At 38.4% G+C, this 21,488-nt stretch overlaps 1 protein-coding gene across 15 annotated transcripts in view; it reads right to left on the bottom strand.

The window, feature by feature from the left end:
- CLGN (calmegin) overlaps positions 1–21,241 on the bottom strand; it is a 31,204-nt gene extending 9,963 nt beyond the window's left edge. For 2 of the 15 annotated variants that reach the window (XM_076337188.1, XM_076337189.1), the window contains exons 1-10: positions 18,411–20,570; positions 15,891–16,069; positions 14,902–14,972; positions 11,974–12,032; positions 8,727–8,868; positions 7,834–7,915; positions 4,582–4,774; positions 2,518–2,707; positions 1,782–1,895; positions 1,022–1,178 (exon numbers count right to left, since the gene is read on the bottom strand). In XM_076337188.1, coding sequence (XP_076193303.1) covers positions 1,022–1,178; positions 1,782–1,895; positions 2,518–2,707; positions 4,582–4,774; positions 7,834–7,915; positions 8,727–8,868; positions 11,974–12,032; positions 14,902–14,972; positions 15,891–16,069; positions 18,411–18,456 — 1,233 coding nt within the window. In that variant the 5' untranslated portion in view covers positions 18,457–20,570. The other 13 variants (XM_076337175.1, XM_076337190.1, XM_076337179.1 and 10 more) reach the window with 13 other exon arrangements.
- Between the last annotated feature and the right edge of the window lie 247 nt (positions 21,242–21,488).

Here is a 21,488-nt window from a genome sequence, read left to right as displayed (position 1 = left end):
CCTGGTACTGGTGATTCCAAGCACAGTCTTTGTAAACTTCCTAGAGTAAGTCTAGGAAACAAATTTCCTAATACTACCGGAAAGTAAGACATTGGTATTACTTCTTCCTCTAGTCTCTCTTTATGTAATACATAGTTTTGGCTTTTGTTCATCAATATAGCATACACATTTTTGTAAGGGCACTGGTCAATATTTTGTGGCCAGTGATGGAATCTTCTGAGGTAAGCATCTATTGTCTGGTGGCTTAAGACTGCAAAGGAACTATGTCCCGTGATCCACACAGTCCCTTTCAGTGTGTGTGTGTATATATATATGTGTGTGTGTACATATATATGTATAAACTGACAGCTACTGTAACCAGAAGTGTTAGGGAAAATTTTAGGGAAGGAAAATTCAGCCTTATGATACCTGTGCAAATTAGAGCCAGATTTTGTTTACAAACGTGCTTAGGATCTTAAGCTCAAAGAAATCAGATTCAAGTACTCCCCAGCCATAATTAATACAAAGTGACTCTCTTTAATATCCAACTGATTACCTCTTACATCTGGAGGGGAGGAGGGGAATTTAATTATCCAAAATTGATGCTTCCACTAAAACTGAACTAGTAAGTCAATCTGCTGACTGAAAGGTATAATTTTTTAATTAAAAAAAATTGTTCATTTAAAAAGACCCGCACTTAAAACCCCAACAAAAAAGAAAATGTTTCATTAAATGATAACATAATTCAGAATACAATTCTACAGAGCACGTTAAATAAGTGGTACCAGTGCAAATCGTTGCAAAAGCAACTTTTAACACAGAAATTGTTTTAATACAGGAAGCATTTCTATTTTCCAGTATACTTAAAGAAAAAAAAAAAGCAAATTAAATACAAAAAAGCTCAAAGTGTTTAGTGAGGGTATTCAGACTCATTCTAAAATATAAATATACTGTAAAAACGCCTAGATAAATATACTACTTTGACTTGCCTGCTCTGTTGAACTCTGTACCTTTTAACAACAACCTACAATATTGTTATTACCTGATAGTTAGGATTATCTATCATAGGTGCTTTCCATTTTCCTTTATAGTTTGGGTTATTCTTCATTGGACGCACCCAGTGTCCACAACCAGGTGCAGTTTCACACTTTGGATTAGGGATCTGAGGGGCTTCCCACTCCCCATCCATTTCTTCATCCCTATAGAAAAAAAAAATCACAAACAACTGGTTTGAGATCGGACTGGTCTGAACACTAGAGTCAGTCTGAAGTTAGGGTCCATACACATTTTGCTACAACCACCTCAGAATTTTGACCAGCTCACAGAACTTTACCCAACAGTATAAACACCCTTTTTTTTTTTTTAAAGGGCACATGTTCATAACTACCACAGCATGACTGCATGCAATTATATTCCCGCAGCTGCAGACAGCTTGAAACACTTCTCCATAAGACCCTTAGAGATCCCTTTGAAACTATTATATGATGATTTCAAGTTATCAACTTAAACTGTTTCATGGTTTAACATTGTAGCAAATTCTTTCAAAGGGGTCCTTCATATTCTGTTTTTGTTTATATATCTTCAGGAAAAAAAAAAGGCAATTGACATGTTCATGTTTTTCTAAAAGCAGCCCCCCCCCCCGGAAAAATAAATATTTGGCCATACCTTACACATTCCAACTTATTACCTCAAAAGACAATGAGATTTACATTGACTTCTGATCCACAACTCAATCTGCCACAGAGAACAGGCAGGCTTATCTACAAGACAGGTTAACAACCTGCACTTATTCAAGTTCTTACCAGTCCTTTGGTTTTTTTGCACTAGGGTCTGGAACATACTGTGGTTCATCATCAAGCCATCCTTCAGGCTTAACAGCATCAGGATCTTCTATTTTGGAAGGCTCATCTTCATCCCTTCAATTACAGGCTTATGTTAGAAAATACAGCAGCCTGACATTGAACCAATGTTCTGTTCAGAGGACTGTAACTGGCATGAAAGGGATGATTTTTCAATGGCACAACAGAATTAGACACACTGATCATGAGAATTAGACACCCAATTATCTGTTTATAAATATTTGAATTATATTTACATTGTTTCAAAGTACTACTTAGCCCAGAAATTGCTGCCATCAACTGGCAGGTGTCAGTCAGGTGTTCCCATTAAGTTTTTCCCTCCTCTTTGTGAGTTGCCACATGAACAGCAGTTCACACAGAAAGAAGTAGAAATCACTGAATGTAAGTTAAGACTATGGTGAAAAAAAGCCCTCTCTTCCTAATCTTTCAGGTATAGTGATCTTAGTTATTAATTGCAACCATGGAGGGTACAAATCAGCAAAAAGCACAATTATTTCTTTCATTAGAAGATGACCAGATCCTTGTACCCACCTCAATTATGTTTTCAAACTTTAGTGCTTTTAGTAGTGAAACATATCCCAATTGTCATTAGCAAAAAACCAAAATAAAACCAGGCAAATCTTTCAAATGAATAACCTGCATGTAAAAGGTACTGTACAGATAAAAATATTCTCCTTACCAGTCATCTGGTTTGACAGCATTTGGATCAGGTATTTTTGGTCTCTCATCCCAACCATCAGGCTTCTTATCACTAGGATCCTCTATTTCTTTGGGAGGGTTTACTGGAGGAACCATATCCTCAAGAAGACTTCCTTTACTGACAACTGATTGGTCGATTAACATTTCAAATGTATCATCTGGTTTTAGCACTAAATTGAAGAAAGTTGTATTAAAGAAATAAGGGAGGCATTCATTCTACAAATATCTTTAACTAAAACCTAGATAATAAGCACAGACTTAGACAAATAATGGCAAACAGGATCCTCACTAGCAGAGCAGGAGACAGACTCTCCACCCAGGTACTGGATCTGGACACAAAACATTGAAGTTGCTAGTGTGGGGCTGTATGACCAGTATCAGGCCCCCAAAAATGAAGTCTCTAGCAAATTCAATTGCTGAAACGCATCCAAGCACATTCTAAGAGATTTTTCAAAAGCCTACCACTTGTCCAAATTCTGCTTTATTCATTTACTTAAAAACACAGACAATGAAAGACAAACGTCTGCCCCAAAAAGCATCTCTGCTACCAAATTACAATTTCACACCTGAAAGCATGGAAACACAAGAACTGCATCAGTAACACAGCTGAAGGATCATCAAAGCACTATTTTCTCTGATTCAAATCTGACAGCCATTTCCCTCAAATGCCAGACTGCGAATACAGAAAATTCTCTTCAAATGTTTAAGTATTTTAGCAAGTGTGAGTAACTGAGAAGCCAGGGTCACAGAACTGAACAGTGTCAGACTCAGTAACAGATGTTGTATCCAGATCCATTTCTAATAACCAGTGAGCACATTTATAAGTGCTTAACAAGTACATTCAAATGTCCATTCAACACAAAGATTATTAATTCAAAGTAAATACTATTCCACTTTTATGACAGTTTTATAAAAACGGGTGATGAAAACCAGAGTAAGTCTTACAATGACAGTTTGATAATATCTAATGAAGCTCTGGCAGTTTTCAAGAGTATTAAAATACCCATAAATGCAAAAATTAAACCCCATATCACTTTAGATACAATACAAAGAACTGATTTTTAAACTTGTTATCAGTCACATAATGCATTAGATTCACACAGCTCTATGGAGTCTACTTGAACAATTATAACAGAATAAATGCAAACCAAGTTTAAGTATCTTTAATCATCATTTCTAATGAACAGCCCACATACAGGAACACATGCATTCCTTTACCACAAGAATAGTGTTTTGTTTCACTTATTCCTATTATCTAAAAGTGAAAGTTTGCTATGGCACACTATGGTAATTTATTTAAAAGAACAGTAAGTTTTGCCCATGGCGCAGCAGTTGAACATGCCTTCCATTATTATCCAAGAGAAGTTCAAAAGTGCAGTCAATTTTGCTGGATTTGCAGTATGCCACAGATTAGCCCATTCTTCTCTGATTATTTATTCTTCCTCAGAAATTAGAAAAAGGGGAAAAAAAGAACTAAGAAATGAAACTTTCATCTCTGCTATACTGTTCATTGGTACAGAAAGAGATGTCACATGAATTAAAACCAGCCCACATTCATTCATCTTCAGAGAATGCGGTAACATATCTGCTCATGCACACTGCTGCAGATGCAGGTGTTGGAGAGAACTCTTAACATGTGGAGGAGAGTTGTGTGCGGCATGCTGCAGATTTAACTGAATTCCCGTGAACTTTGATGCCTTCCTAGAATATTGGACGGTTGTGGGTTTTTTAATATCTTTCTAACAAAAATATTTTTATCACAATAAGTACTGAAAGTATTAATCAATTCTTCACACTAAAGGCTGGCCAGGGCTGGTATGTTTTTTCCTGTAATTGAATATTAAACAGCAGCATTTCAAAGCCACTTTTATGTCCTGCAGTTAAACCCAGTCATTAAATAATCATTTAAGCCCAAATCGATAAGCAACCACCCCTCAGAATTAACAGACTATTACAAACAAAAAAGCAGACTCCAGCTTCAGTGGACAGAAACACATTTTTAATCTCTCCTTTCCAATTTAAACTTATAAAAATTAAACAATACCAAGAGTATATAGATGCGTCTTCTTGTCCAAATAGAATTTTTTTAGGTCTACGTCAGGACGTTTTGCATGTTTTTCATCATATTCTCCAGTTTTAGGATTCTTATGTCGGAAGATAAAGTGTAGTTTGTAATCTTCTCCACATTTATCTGGTCCAAACATAATAGTATAAGGTGTTTTGTCAAAAAAGTATTCCTGTAGAAGCAAGAAAGCTGAGCATGTGTTATACTGTACATTTTATGAAGTCATTTTGGGTACTTCTTTTCCTTGATGCTGAGGTATACAGCATAGTTACCTTTTTCTAAAAGGTAACTGCAAACTGGTAGGGTAAATCATGAAAGGAATTGAACAGTCCTCTTGGGCTGCTGGGTGCTCTCTGTTCTCAGGGAACAGACTAACCATAGAGATCACTTAAGCCTCTTCAAGGCAAGATGAATGTATTTATTTAGACCTTACTCTTACGTTAAGTGGAAAAGCCTGTCACAAATCAAAACACCCAAATATCTATAACCTTCTACAAACATTACACTAAAAGATGGAAGGGAACTAGTTACTGTTCTTTATATCAATTTTATTTTTCAATAAAGATAAAACCCAGGGTATTATTATCCAGGATTTTATCAGTCTTCTTGCTCCACATTAAATAACAACAACAACAAACCCTGAAAATATCAGATATTCTCCTTCACAGTATGTTGCAGTAAGCTGTTTACATATGTCAGTATTTTTCAACTATTTGTATGATTTTTGTATTTGAAATACGCAGTAACATGCTGCCTTACATTCTTAAGCAATTGCTTGAAGGAAGAAGACCACTTGATTCCTGTAAGTTTTCTTCTTGAAAGATATATTCTGACGTAAATGTATTGTTTGAAATTAGTCTGTATTTTTAAATTTTTTGAATGCAAAGTAAAGTGCATGCAGAAGTGCATGTATTTTAAGTTTGGTCCCTTCTACAACATTCAACAGCCTTAGGAAAATGTCACTGCTAAGAATTAACAATAATTAACTGACTATTCTAAACATACATACAGCACTGAGACATGTCCCATTTTAAAGTTAAAAAAAAACAAGAAAGAGAACATTGACTCTTAAGTTACCTCATCACACAGCCAGTGAAAACTCCAAAAACAGTACAGGATGAATTGTGAGCCAGGCCATAAACAGGCAAATTTTGCATTTGCTGTCTTCTGGTTTACCTTCTAGTAAGACAACAGTACTGGAGAATTACAGTTTCATGTGTAATTGAGCTGAATATCTTGCTCTCACACCTTTTTTAAAAATGTAAAACTTTTCAGTTTTACTATCATTTACACATCTTTCCATTATGAAAGATGTCATGCCTCTACTTGCTTTCTTGCAGTCCGTATTTTTAATACTTATCTATTAGTACTCAAGTTACTTGAGCGTAAACCACACACTGGCATATAAATTTTAGGAAAAAGGAAGAGCACTAGGAAGTTGCACTAAAGCTTTTATTAGTACATCTTAGAAATGCTTACAAGCAACTTCTTATGCGTGTCGCCATCTCCTAGACTCTTGCAGAGGTACATATTATCCCTTATATCTCATGAAGGGTCCCACTGTTAAGTGGCTCTTCCCGACCGCTGGTTTGCCGGTCAGGTCAAGCAATGTCTTGAGCCTGTCCTGAGCAATCTCCTCTCCATTTTGCACATACACAGGGCATCACACTTCACTGCTATTCTCCTCAGTACTTGAAAGTCAAGGTTATGGCCTCATGGGTCAAGGCAGCAGCAGTAGGCACAGACGTCTCAGGGATAAAAGCACAGACGAAAAATCTTACCCAGAGAAGAAATGATAATTCTGCCCACATTTCTGTTTACAAGTTTTTTCCATGAGCTTGCCTTTCTAGCTTACCAAATCTTGGTGAGCAAACGGTATAGCCTGATGCATCTCAAACCCAACAACTTCTATAGCCTATACAGGTTGTAACTGTGATTGCCTTGCAAACTTCTGTCACTGTACTACTGAATGTTGGCTCAACAATACCAATTAGCCACAAACCTGTAGCAGTTAGGGTAGTCAGCTTTTTAAGTGGCCGCAGCAACCTGCTTCAGGATTGGAAGTACCTTTATCACTTCATGTTTGTACTGCTGAGACAACGCAAGCTCCTCCTAGCTCAAGATGTAACATTCTGAATCCACACTGGTCATTCCAAGTCTGTCCAAATGCTAATCTTATTCTGTAACTGCTGCTATATACCAAAAGCACCAGCTCCCATCAAAGGAGCTGCAGCAACTGTCATATATAATCGGCCATCCCTACTCTGTCAACACAACATTTGCGTTGCACAAGCTCCTAGGCCACAATTCACTGCCAGTTCTGAATGTAAAAAAAAAAGTTGCTAAAATATCCTCCATCACAGGCTAGACAGCTTATATCTACACCCCAGTGTAGTGGCAGAAATATCAAAAGCAGAAACAACCAGTTCGCATGTGCCAGAACTGAGACTTGGCTAGAACAGGCAGCATTTTAAGCTAGAAATACCTGATTGCATCGGCATAGCAATAAAGAGTTTTGTGGACAAGTTTGGAAAAGGCAGGCAAGTTCACACCAATATACTGAGAAACAATTTACAAAATGGTCCAACATACTAAGGCACTTGTTAATTTTTCCACACGTGACCATTCAGACCTTTTCCTGGGAACAGAGATTCTCCATCACTTGCCATTTCTAAATCCAAGTTGAGGCCCTTTCTAAGATGCCATGTTGTGTGCCATGCAGTAAAAAAAAAAAAAACTGTTTCACAAGTTATGAGTTGAGATTCTATGGCTTCTATTATTGCAGAAAGTCAGACTAAACAGACACAAAAGTCCTTTGTCCTGGATGTAAGACATCACTCATGCAGAACTAAGAGGAGTATGTTAATCACAACAAACTCTTCATTCTAACCTTCCGAAATTCACATTCTGAGATTTCTTGTCTGAATATAGATCTTAATAGCTTACTTTAAGTTTTAGACTACCTGTAAGTTTCATTAAAATAAATGGAAATTATAACAAGAATAACATTATCGAATATTCCACCAGTAAAATACGCAAAACTCCAAAGATTTTGTGTATACATAATAAGTTATATGTATATTATCTTGCCCAATCTTCTGCTTAGACATTTGGGAAGCTTTTAAGAATTTAGGATGCATTAAGAATTAATTTCTTATTGACTTTTCACAAGAACAATTATGCATTCCTCAAGTGAACAACTGATAGCAAATGTTAACTAAGAGGACATACCAGATTCAAGTCATCGCTACTGGAGAGAAGTTTAATATATGCACCACCACAGTCAATGCCTTCTTGAAAATTCACTTCATATCTGGGCAAAGAACAAGTTAAAAAAAACATTCCAAGTATCAGACAAATACAAATTAGCTTCTAATCTGCAGTTCTAATTATGAATACATTAAGACTGTGTATTAGTCACTACTGTCAAAACACTTCTACATGACCAAAAGGTTTTAATTGCCACACAAGCTAATGCAGCAGCGATGTCGGTCAAAAAACGCCATGGTAGCAATTGCTACAGTTGGTATCACCAGTAAGGAAAGTTTCAAGGTGGTATCAAAGTGAAGTAGAAATGGGCAAGAGTTGTAGAAAGTTTGTGCTGTCTTTGAAACTGCCCATATGACACACTGAATTTAGCCAGAGGAGTTACCTGGATACGTCTGTAAGTACAACAAAGCAAGTCTGAATATCAGAAAAAAGCAGTCATATTGCCATGGTGCTCATCATCACTAATATTGCTATAATGCATTCAAGATTCAAGTTGCTTTTATGGAGCTACACAGAAGTATTCCTTAAGTGGAAAAACACTGTACTCAAACGACACATGATTTAGATCTTTTAGAGTAAGACTGAAAATTAATTAGCTTTTTCAGCAATCTTGTAAAATACTAGATTTCTGTCCAAAAATATTTCAAAAGAGTTTAAATACCACTTCTTAATACTTGTACTACAATCTTACTTGATTATTAAATCATTCATACTTACAGTTCTGATAGCTCTGGATATGATAGGTCAATGCTATATGGAAGTCAGTATTTTTCTACACGGATTCACATTATTTTCTTGACTGAAAGATTTTAATAATAATAAATACTAAGTAAAAAATCTGCAGGATTACTTACTGAACAATCAAAGGCTTATTATTGAAAATAAATGCCTTTGTTAGCATAGCTGATATTGCATGATGCTTTGCCACCGATTTTAACACTAATCCTCTGTCTCCAGGCACTGTATTTTCTTTCAGCTCTTCTACTTCCCATCTTCCTAAAACACACACACACACACAGAGTCTTTGAAAAAAATGCAGGCTGAAGTAAAGAAATCATAGCCTTGTTGAAAGCAAAGAGTTAACAGCAAATAAAGACTAGTTGCCAAAGTAGCGAAGAAATCCTGACATGTGATGTCAAAGAAGTTAAACAATAATCATCCAATTCATTACTGGTAATTCTACCATGGATACAAAACATTACTCAAGTCCAGCTTACACTTCCCCAAACTAACTGCTCTACAGCACTCAAATACAAAAAAACCCATTCATGGTACACAAATTTGCTGCTCACATCTTTCTATCAAATCAGTGACAGAATGTTTTAACCAGCACTTTTCAAGAATTAGAAACCACTAGAATTCCAGCTCCACAGATGATAAAATAAAAAACGGTGTCATGCCCAAGATCCATCTAACCCAATGTTCTGGCTCAGACAGCAGGGAAGAAAGCAAGCTTAGGGGAAAAAGAGTGCAAGTAGTTGTAACAACAACAAGTGACAAGCTTTTTTTTCCCAGGCCCCCCCCTCCCCAATAGCTGTTTCTACAGCAGTAAATATCCCAGTTTCATAATTGTTATAGCCAAAAGAAAGAAAACTATCAAAATCTCAGTTTTATGTGTAAAACAGAATTTTCCAACTAAAACGAACAAGAAAAAAAGCCAGCCATGGACTCCAAAGTAGAAAAGAACCACATCTTTACCATAATCCAGCATATACCAATGAAATTGAATAGTACACATTTAACATAAATTTTGTTATGTAAAAACATTTTAATTAAGTTTATTGCACAAACCTGTAGCATGTGTCAATGTCCACTGGATTTCTGTTTAACTGCCATATTGTATGGAAGAATTGATACAGTTCAGATATGTCATTTTATTCAAGCCTAATGCTTGCATTGTTAATATAGAGACTGTTTCAAAGTTCTGATTCATATTTAATGAGTTTTATTGTAAAAATCTATTTCAGCCTTAAGAAATTGGCACATAATTAAAGAGATGCCTACACTTTGGGTATGCATAGCTCTGCACAGAAAAGCCCACTCTCCCATTTCACTAAAAGGTATCAGTTCTAGCCAATTAAGATAATGCTAGCTTTCAATATTTTAAAGATGGCACATGTGCAAAGTAGAAGTTATTCCTTGCTCTTCTCAAATTTACAGAAATCTACAAGAAAACTTTAATATTGTAGATCTGTATCTTTAGACTGTGGTATCTCACAATGCCTAGAGGAACATAAAATGTTTCTCCAGATTTTAGATTTATTCCTACCATCGACACAAACTGCATTAGTCAGAAAGCACTGCGTAAGCTAGATACCTGCATGGTTCTTCCCCTCTTGCTTATATAGAACTAGAGTCTTTCAGGTCAAATCTAATCACATGGGAGATGAAACCTCCCCACCCCCCAAAGTCTTTCTAAGAATTATCAGATTTGATCCTAAAGACAAACAAACAAGCTTACAGCTTTAAAAATAAAAGATTATATAGTTATAAATTCACCAAGCTTGGGAAGAATACAGTTGATTACACATGTGGGCAATATCCAAAGAACAAGACTTCTAAAGGGCAGTTTTATTTTCTCAGAGATTAGCAGCACAAGATTCACTGATTTTTTTTCCAGGAATGAACACGGCGCAAAAGAAAGACTACTTTTACAATTCAGTGTAATCTTGAAAAAAGCCTGTGTCAACGTGGACAAAAGGAAGAAAACGTAATGAGTTCTTCAGCATGTGGTTTAGAGAAGATTCATAAACTGTGAAATCCAAATGAAACAGCTATTTCCTTTTTTTTTTTTTTCAAGTGAAGTGCAATTTGTGAAAGGTCATTAAGGATGGGCAGATATGTACGTCAACAACAAATCCCTAGTTTCTTCTAAGTCGGCTAAACAGGAGGGAGGAAAATTCCCTCCTCTTCAATAGTGTTCCTTCCTGGAAGCTAAGACCAAGCAATAATGCCAGGCAAAGCAACAAGACAAAAAAAAAAATTAAATTGGAAAATAGTTCAAAAAAGTCTTTTCACCACAGACTTTGTTAAAGTTGAATTGTCTGGGTGACTTTAAGCAAATATGACTGTTTTGACATTAGAGACAATTTCTATCTAATATGAGGCCAAGTAAGCAGAGAGACATCAGTTCTTACAAGCATCTCATCTATATGGATATCTTCTCTGCAACTTCTTTATTTTTACCAGTTATTCCTGGTAACTGCTAAACCTAAAAACATCTGTTCTGTACTGTTTTGCACACTAAGTCCTACAAGTTATGTTTGCTTCAATGTTTCCATTAACATCAATTGATTTCATTTGACAGAAGAGCAGTAGCAAATACTTTTCTTTTGCAGCAGAAACTTTTTCTCTTCTCCCCACTTTCTCTTGAATGAAATAAATTCAGGTTGCAAAATTATTGCCACAGATCACACATCTGTCAAACAGTTTAAAATTACATTCAAGCAGGCAATTCTAGCCTAGGAGTTTATAAGTCAGGTGCAAACCCCAATGATGATAACCATCAAAACAACTTTTTCATTATTACTTTCCAATTTTTTTTTTTTTTAAGACTACTGTAAGAATAAACTGTATAAGAACCACTGGAGAACCCTACATTCAAGCACAGAGAATCTGGAAAAGTGTTTTAAAGAAAAACATCATTCAGTTTAACTTTTTTGTTTCAGAGGCTAGACTGGGAGACCAACCCATGAATCAGTAGGACAGACACAGCAACATGGAATATGCTGCTTTAGAAACATGTTTAACAACTGAAATTGCAGTGGTAAATCTCTCTGACATGATTTCAGAGAAGGCAGTTCTCAAGAAAGACTATTCATAAACAATCAATACTGAATATTCAGATACCAGGGGGTATTCTAGTATCATTCATTGCAATAGATTGTTGGGATGACAAAAATAATTATCTTCACGGTAAGTAACCCAAAGAGCAACACTTCACATCTCAGTTTCAGGATAACAGTCATTATACAAACCAGTATTTTTGACTTATGTCATCTAGGTTTTCAAAGATAAGTTCAGTGTAAGGGGTAGTTATTTCTCAAAGAGCAACAGAACATCAGAAACTATATAGTGGAAGTAAACATTAAAACTGCTTACCATCATATTTAGCAATATTGTCATCCGTGTCTTCTTTCTTGGTTTTAGACAACACCCACCTAAACCAAAAGATGTACTAGTCATTGAACTATCTATGCAAAGCTGTATTATTTAACGAGCACAGGAAAACCAGCTTTCACCTCTAGGCTGTGAACCTGTGATAATGATTTTGACGGTCAGCATCATGGAACTTTGTCTAGTTCAAAGAACATGAAAAGAAAAACTAAAATAGATTACTCTAATATAGCATTTCAAAATACTTCCTAAGAATGTAAATGAATATACAATTATAACTCTAAAGTAATTCAATGATTCTGACTAAACTTCAGTTTTATATACAAGCTGAGTTTGGCAGAATGTAAGAATATTGCATATGCATATAATATCAAAAATACATGAAAAATAGCAAGGTTCAAGTGTAAAACCTTCAATATGATAAGGAAAGGAAAACAATCACCCAAAGAAACCTTAACACTATCTGACAGTAACAGTACACACGCACAGCAGAGGACGAAAGGAAGAGGTAGAAGTGTCTAAATGAGAAATGCAGTAATGCACTGAACAGATTCCAAATGTATTGCACACAGGGGATCCCAAAAGTGCAAACAAACTCCTGATCTCCTTGATACTATGAACAAGGCAAACTCAGCTTATCAAATTGAGGTCACCAAAAAGATATGCACGTACCCTACACACCAAGCGTTCATTGGGGGGGGAGAAAAAAGGGCAGTCCACCCTCATCTGGTCATACAGTGGTTCTATCCTGAGCCATGCACAGGAGTATCTTAAGCCAACAGTGTTGCTGAACTCTTCATTGTATCAACTACAATACTACATTCTCGTGATTAATTCTGTAAAGAACTATTTTCATTCATTCTGAACTATCCTCTGCATGGAGTATTTCAGAGACTAATACTTTATCTTTTCTGCTCAAATGTCAGTCAGATCTGTTCACTGTTAACAGAGATGCTGGAAAAGCTTCACAGTATAAACGGCAAACTAGATCCTTGGTCTACCAGGAGAAAGACCAATGAGGAAATAAAACATCTCTACAAGTCATGCAGAAGACTTTCAAGGCCTGTTCTCAAAAAAACTACTCTATCCTGGTGATTTACCTAGTCAGTTTATATGTACTCTTTTCCCCAATTTTACAGAGGAAAGGCAACATGCTGCTTACTTTCTCATACATCTTAGTTCCATACTTCTTGTTCTTATGTAAATTATGTACAGCTAGACCAAAAAATCCCAAGCATTGTAGCTAAAGCTTTGAATATTAGATTTAGTAGGAAGACAAACTAATCTTTGAGCAGGTCTCACGAAGCTAGAAATTGGGATGAATTATATCATTCAAGTATCCCAGTTAAGTTTTTGCATTTGTTAATCAAGGTATTCAGTTGTTTCGATTTTTTTAACACTCATTAACACCTCTTCTATTTAATCATTTTTCCTGTCATCATCGGTACTGCTTTTGTATTGCACTTCTTAACATTTGGAAGTGACGTATCATTAAGACATTTGATACACTGAAGACGGGAGCTTGTTAACTTATTTTCCTTCTACATTTCAGTCTAAAAATGAAACAAAAATAAGAAAATATGAAAGAACATAATGTGAGTAATGACAGACTAATGTTCAGTGGCCTGAAGTTCCCTGTAACTCTACAGAAGAGAACAGTTTAGAAACAATTGGAAAAAGGGAGTAAGATTCAATCTTACAAAAGTTACTGGTGCCTGCTACTGTTATTTTGTTTACAGTTTAGATCGTGCATCCTCAACAGACATACATGTCTTATGATGGTATAACCTCACTCCTATAGTAGCTGGATCTCAGGTCTTCTCACAGGAAGTAAAAAATAGGCAGCTTTAAGTTCTATGACAATGAATGCATCATATTGCATGTCCTTTCACCTCTCCGTCTGGCTCTTCACAGGAAAGTTAGTTTTTGTTCTATTAATTTAATAACATATGAAAACATCTTTTTTCATTATTCTTCTCAGATCAAGAGATAGCTCTTTTGTTCAACAGCATCAAAGTATACAGGAAAAAATATACCAGTAACAAGACCCGATTTGTCATTAAAAACCAGAGACTTGTTTTCACATTTTAAAAGCTTTTCTCATAGCAAGAGAAGTACTCTAACAACTCATCACACCAGCTCTTACTAAAGAGATTTCTACTACATTCACAGATTCCACCTGGATGCACACTTACTTAACTTGAGCCAGTGACAGTATGCTAACCTGGCTTGATTCAAAAAAGAAAAGTCAGTGATCATACAGACCACGTTTACATGGTACTCATTGCCACACTGTTGGAAGAAAACTTACAAGATACAGACAAGAAAAAATTTCTGGCCTAAGAATTGTTGAGCTAAACCTGAAGATTTTTCTAAAATTTCAACACAGTAAGGTCAAACTACCTAGGAACACTTCAGGAGTCTCAAATACCTAATTCTTATTGAGTATGGGAAGTAATAAAATAAATAAAACAGCTGCTAAAAAAAGTCTTCCCCAAAAGAGGTTTTATCTATAATGCTGAAAGCGCTGCCGTCTTACACATACCTAAGTGCACGTGAAGAGAAAGAAAGAATTTGCTACTGCAGCGTAATGGCTACGCACTTCACCTTGCATCTAGTTAAACTCAGCTGGCTAAATCTTTAAATTACATTATTTTTCTTAATGTCCATAAACCCAGAGTTTATTAAAAGCTTCCTTAAAACACAAAAAATAGCAACATACCTGAAATGTTAACTGTCCGGCTTAACATTATGACGTATTTGGAGCAAGCATTACCAGCCTTCCCAATTCTAACCCCTGTAAAAATTAATTTTTATAAAGATACTAGCAGAAAAATGAATACAAAATAAGTCCTGCCACTCTAAGTTAAACCGCTGAAGGGAAAAGTTTATAATTTTAAGGCGTAAACTTACCCAGCCAATACTCCATCAAAGGTTTCTGTAAAATATACTTCTCCAGATGGCTTTGGAGTCTGGTACACAACCTAAGAGGCATGTACAGATACACGCTCTAACATAAATTACAATTTTTCATTTGAAATACACTATCATACCTCCAGAAGTAGTCCACCCAGACAGACCACCAGATTTTGTTCATTAGAAACATCCAGCAGCATAAAACACCTTTCCCCGCCCCTCTCATTTCTATAGTTTGGGCGCATCCCTCTAACAGCGAGCAATTTCACATCTGTGAATTTTAAAAATTCCCTCCTGCGTTCAAAGCCCATAACTGAAGTACCATTACACATCTTATGTGTAACAAAAACCCAGAAAATTTACTAAACTTGCACCAATTCTCTGGCTTCCTCCCTATTTCTTTCTATACATGTTTTCCATTCTGTTTTCCTATCTACTTGGCACATTACAGGTGGGCTACATAGTAAAAAGAAAGTTGAAAAAATAATTTATAAATATTGCCCACATCTATTTTGAAGTACAGCATAACAAATGCAGAAAGATTTTCCGGGAATAAAGACTGTGTCAAAAGACAGCTGTGACTGATGAAATCAAGAAACTGGTTTAAAGTCAAAATCTCAGTAAGACCAAGATGCTTTCTGCTTTCTTCTGTAGAATTGGCACATTAGGACTTACATCTAGATCTTACATCTTACATCTAGATACTTCTGTATCTAGATTGAAGGACAGACTTCTTCGTGACTCTCCTCCACAGGCAGGAGATCCGATTTTACACTTTGACGTAGTAGAATCATTCATTAAGCTTGCCCTACATGTCACATACAGCAACTGAAAAACTCAGACTGGTGGGTTTGACACCCACTCAGTTGTCAACTGTGTATTAACTTGCTCTTTTTTAAATGCATTTGTCTACCAATTTCTCTACTAGTTATAACTACGTATCTTATAATTAAACAAGCTTTAACTAAAGACTTCTGTAATCTTACCTCTAAGGAAGATTTATCTCTGTCAACATCAGCTTCTTGAGGCTGCTTGTCAAAATCCTCCACTTCAACATCTGCATCAAGAGTTTCTTCGTTTTCAATTTCTGCGGTCACTGAGCTAATTATCAGGACACCCAGGCACAGCCAGTCCCACCGGAAGTGCATCCTGGTTATCTGAAGAACTGAAACTTTTAAATTTTAAGTATCGTTGCAAGGATATTATCAATACTATTTCAACTTTACCCCAGACTTTATCTACAAGAGAAAAAACACATTAAAATAATAAGAAATAAAGATCATAAAGTATTGTCACTATAGCATTTTTGTAAAGTGCTATGAAAAATTTCTTACTACACAGCCCTGACTCAGACTCTTTTTCCCCTCCTGTTGTCCCTACGGAAGTGCTTGTAGCCTGTTCCCTTATCCTGCCAGGCCACAAACCTAGCAAGAATTTGACTGCAATATATATGCTTTTTTAAGAACTAAGTAAGACCGCTTTTATCTTTCTCATTCCTTAACAATCTGAACAAGTAATCAAATTGAATCAGTCTCCACAGTGTAGCAAAAAGTAACATCCCTTTCATTAGGGAAAATAAAATTGATAGATTTAGGACGTATTATTATCCACTGCCAGAATTTGTATTTGGCTCTTCTTCCACTGTCTACGTTTAGATGAGTGCAGAGTTTATATCAACTCCAGCTGTGTCAAAAGAAAGTATAAGATTGTTTCAGAAAACATTTTCTGTTTCAAAATTATCCAATAAGCGCAAAAGTTGAAGCTGAAATGCAAATATCTTACTAATTTCAGGGAAACCTGAAAATCCTTAATCAGTGTAAGTATGAATGTCAATAGCAGATAACTACCACAGCCTCTCAATCTGATCTGCTGTGAAAAAGAAAAGGTTGTTGCCCATTATTTTTTGCTTCACATCTGTAAGACATACAAATCCAGTTTTATATTAGAGTATCCAGTGGTTTGGAGCAGTGTAGTACCAAGCACATGCCTATGCATGTTTCCTCAACGGTCTTGCCAAAAATGCTTCTTTCTGAATTTGTTTTTGCCTGAATTTGGAAATAGAAGGAAGACAGATTCTAGATACCACTGCATGGGTATTTATCCTTTAGTTCTTATTAATTTCTATCCACATTAAGTTTAAAAAGAAAGACAAATACAATAGCAAACTAAATGTCAGTAAGACATTTTCAAACCTTGCATTACTTTTAGCCACTACTAGTCATTCTAAATATTCTGCTACTGAGGTGCTTTCTGTGCCTGAAAAAGCAGTCACCCTTTTAGTTATAGCATCGCTCTTTAGAGATTAAATTGCTTACCACTACAACCCTAAATATCCCAGGAATTCAAGATACCACCTCACACTGGAAGCGTGAGTCTCCTTCTTTCTTCCTGGCTTTATCAGATTTGCTAAGCAATTCAAACATTAGAATTGCACCAATAATTATTTATCATTCAATTTATAACATCTGCAAGTTCTATAAAGCAACACAAATAGAGATCAAACAGTTATCAGGGCTAAAAACCCCCATATCCTAGTATGACTGTACTACAAATGTCCAAAAAGAAAACTAATTATTTTTTCCTTATTCCTTTCAAGAGCTATTAATTTAATATTGACGGCACCGATTATATTTAGAGCCAAAACCCAGAAGTATCATAAAGAAGTGTTTCACACACTAGTACTATGTCAGTATTAGGAAATCATCAAAAGCCTCCCTTCTTGGGACAAACATCTACTTTCCACAAAACTACATTAATTATGTTACTATTCTTTTTTTCTCCCCCACTATTATCCACAATCCATGCCATTCTTTGCGGAACTTTTCACCCTGCTGTGTATTTTGCTTAAGGATGGCAAGTCTATGGTTCCCTCTTTTCTCAGTTATTAACACAGTGATACATCTCAAAAGTTATCTGCAAATTTTACTAGGTTTTTTTTGTTTGGTTGGTTTTTTTTTTAATTTTAGTTAAAAACTACAGCTATTGTTAATTCATAGACCTCCTTGGCCAATTCTAGAACCTAAAATAATGTTGCCCTGAAGATTTAAAGTCATTCAGTTTATCATATGTGAACATTCAATCTTATGGTGTACTTTTGAACACCTTTGTCTGGAGGCTATCACACTTAGTTTTACCACCCCCATTTTCTTGTTCTTAACCATCATATTAGGACAAACAGTTGGAGAATTTCATATCAATACCTTCCGGGACTCCTTAGCTCTCAGCTGAAGTGCCATATATTAATCAGGTATTAGACTTGCTTTTTTAGCATAAAACTTGCCTACCTTACTTTAGCTAGTTTGTCATGCAGGTGGTCTCCTCCTCTTCTCCTAAAGCAGGTGAAGAGATACATCTTTCTTTGTCAATACATTTCAGGTGTACTTTGTGTGTGATCCAAAATGCCCTTCACTTACATAGCTGTAGTTGTACTGTAATTATAGCCCCATCCACTTTTGTTCCACACACAGACTAGCAAGGGCACCCAAGAAATCAGACTAGCAACTCACCTTTCCACACAGCTCCCTTCCAAAACTCCTGACGCTTCCACTTCATTCATGCCGAGTCTTATCACTACTCCCTGATCCTAGCCTAGGACATTCCTGATTTCATTCAGTCTTCAATTGTATCTCTTACTTTTCCCTTCAAGAAGAGAAGGCACACTTTTTTTGATCTTTAACACTTTTAACATATTTCAGTGTTTCTGGGATTATTTTAAAAAGAACAATTACAGTTATCACTCAATTGCCAGGCAAAGATGGTTTTAAACGAGACCATTACATCTTTTACTTTTGTGAATTCTGCCAGCACTACAGTCTTAGAATGTAAAATAAATCTTTCAACTAAGCCGAAGAGTTTCTGGTTTCAAAATAGAATGTCACATTACACATTTAATTGTCTTTAAAAGCTACTGAACTTTCCTAATTAACACATGAAGACCTATGAAAAACTTTTCTTATTCTTTCCTCAAGGTGAGCATAAAAACAAGCCAAAAGGATCCCCACTGTTAAAAGTTCCTCAGCAGACGAAACAAGTTATCCCGGTCTATGGCAATCACACAAACACCAAACATGTTTATTAGCAGTCCCGGCCTAAACACCGAAGACCAGTCACTTCCAAACCATCTTTCAGGGAGCTACAGCAAATAGGTAATTGCAAAACCATACATCTTGACAGTAGTTTCAATTAGGGATGTGATATAGCTACAGTATGACCCATGGGAGAACTGGATAGCCGTTCTTCAGTTTGAAAAGCTGTGATAACAGAAGTTGCGTCACAGAAATTTATCCAATAATAATTACACCTCCAAAATGGGATTCCCAATTGTTCCTTTTGAGATGGGCAGCCTTCTCTAGATATATATATTGACAATTCCGTCAATATATATAACTTCAGACCTGTAATTTTAAACTTAATTTTTGCATAGCTTGGTCACTCTTTACCATGGGAACATGGGCAACCACAGCACATCTACACATCAGAAGAGACATTTGAGCCAGCAGTACTATTTTAAAGCATCCTCTTGGGACCAGCAACAGTGCTGCAACATCAGCACTCAGTTACCTAGAGTAACAAGCTGCTGTTTCCGAGACACAAACTAGGGCTTAGGAAAGACAACAGGCATAAACTGAAAGAATATTCTGACTGGATATTAGAATTTTTTTCCCCTCATGAGGGCAGGCAAGCAGTGGTACAGGCTGCCTAGTCTCAGTCCTTGGTGGTTTCCAAGACCGACCGGATAAAGCTCTGAGCAACCTGAACTGGCCCCAGCGCTGACCCTGCTGTGAGCAGCAGGCTGGAGCAGAGACCTCCTGGGGTCCCTCCCCACCTGAATGATGTGGTTTCTACAGATGGTTGCACAGTGCAAGTATGTCAATCTTCAGACCTCTGCACCATGGTCTTTTGCATATTCTACACGTGCCATTAAATTAATCGCATTGTTATTCCATTTGATGCAGAACTAAATAGGGGTCAGGATCTTTTAGATTATTACTAACTTTTCCTTGGACTTCAAAGAGGGTCATGCCTTTTTCATGAAACTCTCAAGAGTTCTGCATTCTCAAGCAGAAAGGGAGTAAGACTGCCATTAACAGCCTTTCTCACTCAGAGGTCTAAAGCTCCTGCATCCAGTACCAACACATGGGCTTTTCCTAGGGCCAAATACCAATTCCATACAGGGCAACGGAAGGTGGCGTTTTTCCCCCACCCCTTCTTCCATCCATAACCACGTGCTGCCTTATTCCTCCCCCATATAGCTGCATCGGCATTGACCTGACCAAAGAGAGCATCCAGCTGAAACTGCTCCACGAAAGGCACCCAGGAGTCCTCACACAGCTTTTTATTTTTCCTTTATTTTCTGTGAAAATTCTACTTTCCTATCTTTTGCTCAAGTGTTAAAACGACTGTACTGAAATGAATGCTAAACGTGTAATCTAGCAATTACTCAAGCCGCGATGCTGTACTCGTGTAGGTGCCTTTTCAAGCTCTTTTGTCGCTACAGTTAGCTTGAGTGAAGCCTCCAGGAAGAGGTTATTTTTCAATTAAAAAAAAAAAAAAAAGGAGCGTGTCAAGCGGCCACTCAGTGTTCAGGCAGTGCCCGAAACGAACCCGCTTCCCGCATTTTACACGGAGACCGCTTTTCGGAAGACCACGAAGGGAGGACGACCGCCGCAGGAGCAACCCCGGCCGCCCCCGCCGCGCAACCGCGCGTAGCCACGGGGGCCGCGCTCCCCCTGCGCGGCGGCTCTCCTCATGCGCGGGGCCGGGCCCCGAAACCCACCCCCGCGGCTGCTCCCCCCTCCCCGGCCCCCGCCGCCGGCCGGGAGGGGCGGGTGAGCCGGGGACGCTACACCCCAGGCTCGCGCTTCCAGCCCTCCCGCCGCGGGCAGCCTAACGGCCGGTAACGGCCGGCGCGCGAGGAAGCCCCGCGGGAGAGCCGCTGGCCTCCTCCCCCCCGCCACACGCAGAGCGCCGGCGGAGACCCACCCTCGCACCTGCGGGGCGGCGGAGAGAGGACGGGCGCTGGAGGGGTCCGAGACGCACGTTCCCGCCGCCGCCGCCACCGCGGGCCCAGGCGGCGGCCGCCGCCGCCGCTCCCCCCTGCCCTAGTCATCAAATGCGGCAGCGCAGAGAGCATCCGCCCGGCGCCGCGGCCCGACGAGAGGCGGGCCCAGCACACCCCCTCCCCGCGGCGGGCAGATTACCGGCGGCGAGATCCCCTCCGCGCCCCGCTAGCCGAACCCGGCCGCTTTTCCACGGGCATCACCGGCTGCGCGTGCGCACCGACGCTCCCAGGGACGCGGGCGCCGAGGAGCAGGTGCAGCCGCCCCGCCCAAGCCAATCAAGACGCAGCGGGCGCGGCCCCGCCCAATCCGCGCGCGAACCACGACCCCAACGAGCCGCCGCGGAGGGTGCGTGGGCGAGGACGGCGGGCGGGTAGCCGCGCCAATCGCGGGCGCCCTCCGTGCGGCGTCCGCCAATCGCGGCTCGGCCCGCGGATGCCGGCCTCCCCGCACGTGGTGCCCGAGCCAATCGCCCGGCAGCCCCTTCCCAGGCTGCCCCTCGGCTGCGCCGCGACGACGCCGTTC

The sequence above is a fragment of the Aptenodytes patagonicus genome, chromosome 4 (assembly GCF_965638725.1).
Source record: "Aptenodytes patagonicus chromosome 4, bAptPat1.pri.cur, whole genome shotgun sequence".
NCBI classification, from domain to species: Eukaryota; Metazoa; Chordata; class Aves; order Sphenisciformes; family Spheniscidae; genus Aptenodytes; species Aptenodytes patagonicus.
This window is presented reverse-complemented; position numbering and strand designations above follow the sequence as displayed.